Source organism: Sciurus vulgaris (assembly GCF_902686455.1).
Source record: "Sciurus vulgaris genome assembly, chromosome: 1".
Classification (NCBI taxonomy): Eukaryota; Metazoa; Chordata; class Mammalia; order Rodentia; family Sciuridae; genus Sciurus; species Sciurus vulgaris.
The window spans coordinates 89498418-89506486 of NC_136461.1; the positions used below are offsets into that span (position 1 = coordinate 89498418).

General features: G+C 42.9%; 1 protein-coding gene across 1 annotated transcript; it reads left to right on the top strand.

Annotated features, from left to right (window-relative positions):
- Positions 1-4915: 4915 nt before the first annotated feature.
- LOC306664920 (zinc finger protein 350-like) lies at positions 4916-6510 on the top strand (the record flags this gene model as incomplete). The annotated part of the gene is made up of 3 exons (XM_079146063.1): positions 4916-5215; positions 5499-5853; positions 5936-6510. The coding sequence occupies 3 exons, from the start codon at positions 4916-4918 to the stop codon at positions 6508-6510; spliced, it is 1230 nt and encodes a 409-aa protein (XP_079002189.1).
- Between the last annotated feature and the right edge of the window lie 1559 nt (positions 6511-8069).

Below are 8069 nucleotides of genomic sequence, written 5' to 3' on the forward strand. Positions count from 1 at the left end.
TGCCCACAGAACAGGGCTGTGTAGTCCCTGCTCCTCTCCTAAAGGCCATCAAGTCCGTGCCCACAGCCCAGCTTTGCTGCTTTTGTTCACACAGACGTGCATACCAGGGGGAGACCACACTACTGTGTTGATGGCAGAGCTCCAGTGAGACCAGAAGAGTACTGGGGTCAAGACCACACTCGGCCACAAACCAGACTCCGTGCATTCAGAGTCCAGCTGTGCCTACCCGAGTAGGGAATTGTTAACAACAAAAGAATGTCCACAATCTCCTTAGTTGTACACTTCTCAGAATTGACCCAAAGAGAAATTAGTTAAAATAGAAATGTTTGTGAGAGTAGGCCTACATTATAATCTTAGGACTTTCTGGATAAGGGTGGCGATGCACAGATGGAGAGGTACATGTGGATTCCAGCTTTCCCTTGTTCTCCTCCATTTGCGTGGAGCTCTTCTTTATGAGTGCTGCCAGCACAGACCACAGTGGCACCAGGCCCATCACCAGACATTTGACTTCAGACCTACAAAGGCATAACACCCTGTATGAATCCAGCACTTCTTTTTTTGAGGTCACACTTGGGCTAACAGACATATCAGCTCTTGTGCATTACCTCCTTGGCGATTCTTCTGACCCTCCCACTCTGCCACTGTTCAGATCCTCTCTTCCCCAATTCTTCCTCTAATTTTTATGAGAAGTTAAAATCTTATTCCCTGAGAAAGGAAAAAATTAATATTCTAGGTGGTGTTTATGAGAAAAGGAAGAAAACACACATTAGTAATATCAAGAATGACAATGGGAGTGAGAGCCTTTCGACGCAGAGCCAGCCACAAGTCCCCAAGCCAGCGGAGACCTCCCACCCGCAAGCAGCTTCTGGGACCAGGGCTGGGCAGCGAGAGACCTCTCCAGGCAGCCTTGCCCCCCTCCAGCTGCAGGCTTTTTCCACAGGGCGATCCAAGATGGCAGACTAGAGGGTGATTGCATCTCCAGTCGCTCCAGAACCCAGGATTCAAGAAGGGGAGGCATTGAGAGACTCGGACTAAAATAGAACCATGGGGTGAGTCTCCCCCACCCAGTGAAGCTTAGCTGGGCGGCAGGCCCGGATTTGAGCGGCTTATTAGAGTAGGACAGGGCAGATAGAGTCTCCCCCAGGCAGCTCTGAGCACTCTGGCAGTGGGCTCCTCCCACAGGGACAGATTCTCCACCCTCAGGGAGCAGGCCCCCCAGTGAGAGCCTTTCTGCACAGAAGCAGTGCGCGGCCAGCTCCAGCCCGCCCCGCTGCCAGCTCCGGCCTGCCCCGCAGGTTGCTACAGAGACCAACACAGGGCAGCCAGGGACTTCCTCAAGCAGCCCAGCCCCCTCCGGCGGGAAGCGTCTTCCTAGGCTAGCTTCTCGGGGCAGACCGCACAGTGAGAGCGTTTCTACGCAGAGCCAGCTACAAGTCCCCAAGCCAGTGGAGACCTCCGACCTGCAAGCAGCCTCTGGGACCAGGGCTGGGCAGCAAGAGACCTCTCCAGGTCTCTCTCCCTGGAACCAGTAGCGGGCTAGGGGCAGCGTTCTTCGGAAGCACTACATTATCAAGTTAATCCAAGACTTCAGGCTATTGAAGACTGGTAGGTGATACACTGGAAATCTACAGGGACACTATAAGCCAATAGAGGAAATCTGCAATATCACAGAGTCCCACTGACATCTGACCAATATGAGAAAACAAGGGAAGAAAATGTCCCAAACAAACCTAGATACTATATCAATAAAACCCAATGACAGCACAGCAGAAGAAATGTCAGAAAGGGAGTTCAGAATGTACATAATTAAAACAATCAGGGAAGCAAACAAGGAGATGAAAGAACAAATGCAGGCATTAAATGATCACACCAATCAACAGTTAAAAGAGCAAATACAGGAAGCAAAAGAGCATTTCAATAGAGTTAGAGATATTGAAAAAAAAATGAAACAGAAATCCTTGAAATGAAGGAAACAATAAACCAAGTTAAAAACGCCATAGAAAGCATAACCAATAGGATAGATCACCTGGAAGACAGAACTTCAGATATTGAAGACAAAATATTTAATCTTGAAAACAAGGTTGACCAAACAGAAAAGATGGTAAGAAATCATGAATAGCATCTACAAGAATTATGGGATATCATGAAGAGGCCAAATTTAAGAATAATTGGGATTGAGGAAGGCTTAGAGAAACAAACCAAAGGAATGAACAATCTATTCAATGAAATAATATCAGAAAATTTCCCAAATCTGAAGAATGAAATGGAAATCCAAGTACAAGAGGCTTATAGGACTCCAAATATACAAAATTACAACAGAACTACACCAAGGCACATTATAATGAAATACCTAACATACAAAATAAAGACAGAATTTTAAAGGCCGCGAGAGAAAAAAAACCAGATTACATTCAGGGGGAAATCAATAAGAATATCAGCAGATTTTTCAACCCAGACCCTAAAAGCTAGAAGGGCCTGGAACAACATTTTTCAAGCCCTGAAAGAAAACAGATGCCAACCAATAATCTTATACCCAGGAAAACATACATTCAGATTTTACGACAAAATAAAATCCTTCCATGATAAACAAAAACTAAAGGAATTTACAAAAAGAAAGCTGGCATTGCAGAACATTCTCAGCAAAATATTCCATGAGGAAGAGATGAAAAACAACGATGCAAATCAGCAACGGGAGGAAATAGCCTAAAGGAATAGCCAAATAAAGGAGAAACCAAATCATGTCAAAAAACAAAAATGAGTCAAATGACTGGGAATACAAATCGTATCACAATAATAACCATGAATGTTAATGGCCTGAACTCATCAATCAAAAGACATACTCTGGCAGGTTGGATTAAAAAGAAAAATCCAACAATATGCTGCCTGCAAGAGACTCATCTCATAGAAAGAGATACCCATAGACTAAAGGTGAAAGGATGGGAAAAAACATACCATGCACACGGACACAGCAAAAAAGCTGGAGTATCCATCCTCATTTCAGATAATGTGGACTTCAAGCCAAAACTAGTCAGAAGGGATAAAGAAGGACATTACATACTGCTTAAGGGAAGCATAAATCTGCAAGACATAACAATCATAAATATCTATGCCCCGAACATTGGCTCATCCATGTACGTCAAACAAATCCTTGTCAATTCCAGAAATCAAATAGACCACAACACAACAATACTAGGTGATTTTAACACACCTCTCTCACCGCTGGATAGATCGTCCAAACAAAAATTGAATAAAGAAACCATAGATCTCAATAACACAATCAACAATTTAGACTTAACCGATTTATATAGAATATACCATCCAACAAAGAACGAATACACTTTCTTCTCAGCAGCACATGGATCCTTCTCTAAAATAGACCATGTTTTATGCCACAAAACTACTGTTAGCAAATACAAGAAGATAGAGATACTACCTTGTACTCTATCAGATCATAATGGACTGAAACTAGAAATAAATGACAGAATAAAAAACAGAAACTTCTCCAATACTTAGAGATTAAATAATACACTATTATATGATGAATGGATAACAGAAGACATCAGGAGGGAAATTAAAAAATTCTTAGAAGTAAATGAGAACAAAGACACATCATATCAAAATCTCTGGGATACTATGAAAGCAGTACTGAGAGGAAGATTTATTTCATGGGGCGCATTCAACAAAAGAAGTAGAAATCAACAAATAAATGACTTAACATTACAGCTCAAAGCCCTAGAAAAAGAAGAGCAGACCAACACCAAAAGTAGTAGAAGACAGGAAATAGTTAAAATCAGAGCCGAAATCAACAAAATTGAAACAAAAGAAACAATCGGAAAAAATGACAAAATAAATAGTTGGTTCTTTGAAAAAATAAACAAAATTGATAAACCCTTAGCCACACTAACAAAGAGAAAGAGGGAGAAAACTCAAATTACTGAAATTCGCAATGAACAAGGAAATATCACAACAGACACGAGTGAAATACAAAACATAATTAGAAGCTATTTTGAAAATCTATACTCCAACAAAACAGAAAACCTCAAAGACATCAACAAGTTTCTAGAGACATATGAATTACCTAAACTGAACGAGGAGGACATACACAACTTAAATAAATCAATTTCAATCAATGAAATAGAAGAGGTCATCAAAAGCCTACCAACAAAGAAAAGTCCGGGACCAGATGGGTTCTCAGCCGAGTTCTACAAAACCTTTAAAGAAGAGCTCATTCCAATACTTCTCAAAGTATTCCATAAAATAGAAGAGGAGGGAACCCTCCCAAACTCATTCTATGACGCCAATATCACACTGATACCTAAACCAGACAGAGACTCATCAAGGAAAGAAAATTTCAGACCAATATCCTTAATGAACATCGACGCAAAAATTCTCAACAAAATTTTAGCAAATCGCATACAAAAATATATTAAAAAGATAGTGCAGCACCCGACTGGGCCGCCATAGGCGGAGGGACGCTGGGCTAAGGTCCTGAAGTAGAAGCCGGTTGCGGAAGTGCAACCTTGAGGTAGAGCTCTATAATATAAAGTCAGAAAATGTTTGCCAAGTTCAGCACTCGCCTCCTGACACGGTAGCGGACTCTGCTGCCCTCCTGCCTGGCCGTCACTCTTCCCGCTTCACTAACAGCCTTGTCAGTTAGTGACCTGGCCAGATGACCACCACATCGCAGTTGACTAGCAGTTCTCACTTGGTCTCACCGGGTCACAGTCCTGACTTCTCAGAACCAAAACGATTACATGAAGGAGGAAGTTATGAGATTGCAAAGTTTGCAGCGTTAGCATTTCTGAGGACACCTTTGATTGAAAACTGAATTTTCTGAATAAGCATTTAGAGCTGGTCCTGAAGACACCAAGGGAGAGCATTCCAGTGGCCAGCTGTTTTCTGAGAACAGAAGAAAATGATCCAGTCCCAGGAGTTGCTGACACCGGAAGATGTGGCTGTGGTCTTCACCCTGGAGGAGTGGCAGCTCCTGGGCCCTGCTCAGAAGGACCTGTACCGGGACGTGATGTTGGAGAACTACAGCAACCTGGTGTCAGTGGGGTGTCAAGCCAACAAGCCAGGTGCCCTCTCCAAGTTGCTAGGAGGAGAACCATGGACGGTGGAACGTGAAATCCACGGTGCAAAAGGTTCAGAAATTTGGAAAATTGATGATCATCTGCCAAAACCCTTAGAGAATGAAAGCAAGGTGAACAGGATGGTATGGTGGCATGAACATAGAGCCTTTGGAAATTCTGTTCATCAGCACAGAGCTCCGTTTCTATTAAGGCAAAACCTTGGTATATTTAATTTTCATGAAAAAAAGTATGAAACCAAACTTAACTTTGGTTGACCAGAGCAGACAATGTGAAATAAAGAACTCTGCTGAGATTTCGAGAAATGGGGAATCCTTTCTCCATGTTACTTGTGAACAACATCATACTGGAATTAAATTCCCTGCAAGTGGAAAACTCATCACTAAAACTCAGTTCACTTGTCCCAAGCCTCAGACAACTCAAAAAGTAGAGAAACCTCATGTATGCAGCGAATGTGGGAAAACCTTCATCAAAAAGTCTTGGCTGACTGATCACCAGATCATCCACACTGGAGAGAAGCCCCATAGATGTCATCTGTGTGGGAAAGCCTTCTCCAGGAAGTTCATGCTCACTGAACACCACAGAACCCACACAGGTGAAAAACCTTACAGATGCACTGAGTGTGGCAAAGCCTTTCTCAAGAAATCACGGCTCAACATACACCAGAAGACTCATACTGGAGAGAAGCCCTATATATGCAGTGAATGTGGAAAAGGTTTCATCCAGAAAGGAAACCTCATTGTTCATCAACGGATTCACACGGGTGAGAAGCCTTACACATGTGGTGAATGTGGAAAAGGCTTCATTCAGAAGACCTACCTCAGCTCATCAGCGATTTCACACAGGGAAGACTCCCTTTGTGTGCAGCGAATGTGGAAAGTCCTGTTCACAGAGGTCAGGGCTCATCAAGCATCAGAGAATTCACACAGGAGAGAAGCCCTTTGAATGCAGTGAGTGTGGGAAAGCTTTCACCACAAGGCAAAAGCTCATTGTCCATCAAAGAACTCACACGGGAGAGAGGCCCTATGGCTGCAGCGAGTGTGGGAAGGCTTTTGCGTACATGTCTTGTCTGGTTAAACACAAGAGAATACACACAAGGGGAAAACCAGGAGATTCAGGCAAGGTGGAAATCCCTGCAGAGGGAGACAGCTCATTCCATACTCGTGATGCCCACCAGGAGAAAAACCCTGTTAGCATGCTGACTACGCAGGTGCCCTCTGTGGCCCCTCAGACAGCAGTGGACATCAGTGGACTCCTTGCTAACAGGAACCTGTTCCTTGTGGGACAGCCAGTGGCCAGATGTACACCCTCAGGGGACAGCATGGGATTCACACAGGAACGAGACCTCACCAATGCAGTGGATGTGGTTGTGCCTCCAGTGATCAATTATGTCTTATTTTATGTCACAGAAAACCCATAGGGAAAGGCTCAATTCATTCTATTTGGGAAAGGGTTGAGCAGAAGTTTCTAGTAAACTAAATGGCTGAAAATTATATGCTGAGAGCAATGACAAAATGCTGAGACTGGGAAAGGGTGATAGACTCATCCTTCCTCAGTGTTGTGTTATCACAGAGGCGCAGTGTGATGTTAAGTACCCAAACACATAGGTACCAATTGCTGTTTTGTCAATTAAATGAGTGCAGGGAGTCTGAGTTCACTTAAGTGGAGGAGATAAGTAGAGTGAATTTTTAAATCAGCATCTTAAATGTTGCTATGAATGAAAAAACCTACAAGATGGTTGAAGGGAAAGGGTTGGTACTGGATGCAGGACACACACGTCGTCCCACTTTTCCCAGACAAATGCTAGGGAATCACTGAAACCAGAAATTTCACAAAAACTGTGGAACTGCTGTGGAGGGACTGTGCAGTGAGAGCCTTCCCTGAGTCAGCATGTTCACTCAACAGGTATTTGACACATGCTTCCTCTGTACCTAGATCTGTCCTGGGAGCTGAAGTCACAGAGGTGAACAAACAAAAAGTCCAGTCCCTGGGAGGAGCACTGCATTAGCTGGGTCTTCCGTAATTGGTATCTTCACGTTCCAGCTGATCTAGTTAGAAGGTGTGAATGTCTGCATGGTTGACTGGTTCAAGAGGACACGATGGTTTATGGCTAAGAGAGGGGTGAGATGGACTCCTCCTTTGAGAAGAAAGGAGGGGTGCCAGGGATTGAACTCAGGGGCACTTGACCACTGAGCCACATCCCCAGCCCTATTTTGTATTTTATTTAGAGACAGGGTCTCATCCAGTTGCTTAGTGCCTAGCTTTTGCTAAGGCTGGCTTTGAACTTGTGATCCTCTGGCCTTAGCCTCACAAGCTGCTAGGATTACAGGTGTGTGCCACTGTGCCTAGCTGAGGTGGATTACATTTTAAAATTAATTTTTTTATTAGAGCATTATAATTACATATAGTATTTATAATTATGTGTACCTCCTTTATATAATTTTGATTGGTACTTTGTATGTACACATAAAGGTGAAATTTTCTTTGGTATAAAAAAAAAAAAAAGATAGTGCACCACGATCAAGTGGGTTTTATCCCAGGGATGCAAGGTTGGTTCAACATCCGGAAACCAATAAATGTCATTCACCCTATCAACAGACTAAAAATTAAGAATCACATGATTATTTCAATAAATGCAGAAAAAGCATTCGATGAAATACAGCATCCCTTCATGGTCAAAACACTAGAAAAAATTGAGGTAGTGGGATCATTCCTTAACATTGTGAAGGCCATCTACGCTAAGCCCATGGCCAATATCATTCTAAATGGTGAAAAACTGAAAGCATTCCCCCTAAAAACTGGAACAAGGCAGGGATGCCCTCTTTCACCACTTCTATTCAACATTGTTCTTGAGACTCTAGCCAGAGCAATTAGACAAACCAAAGAAATTAAAGGGATACGAATTGGAAAAGAGGAACTCAAACTATCCCTGTTTGCTGATGACATGATTATATATTTAGAGGAACCTGGAAATTCCAC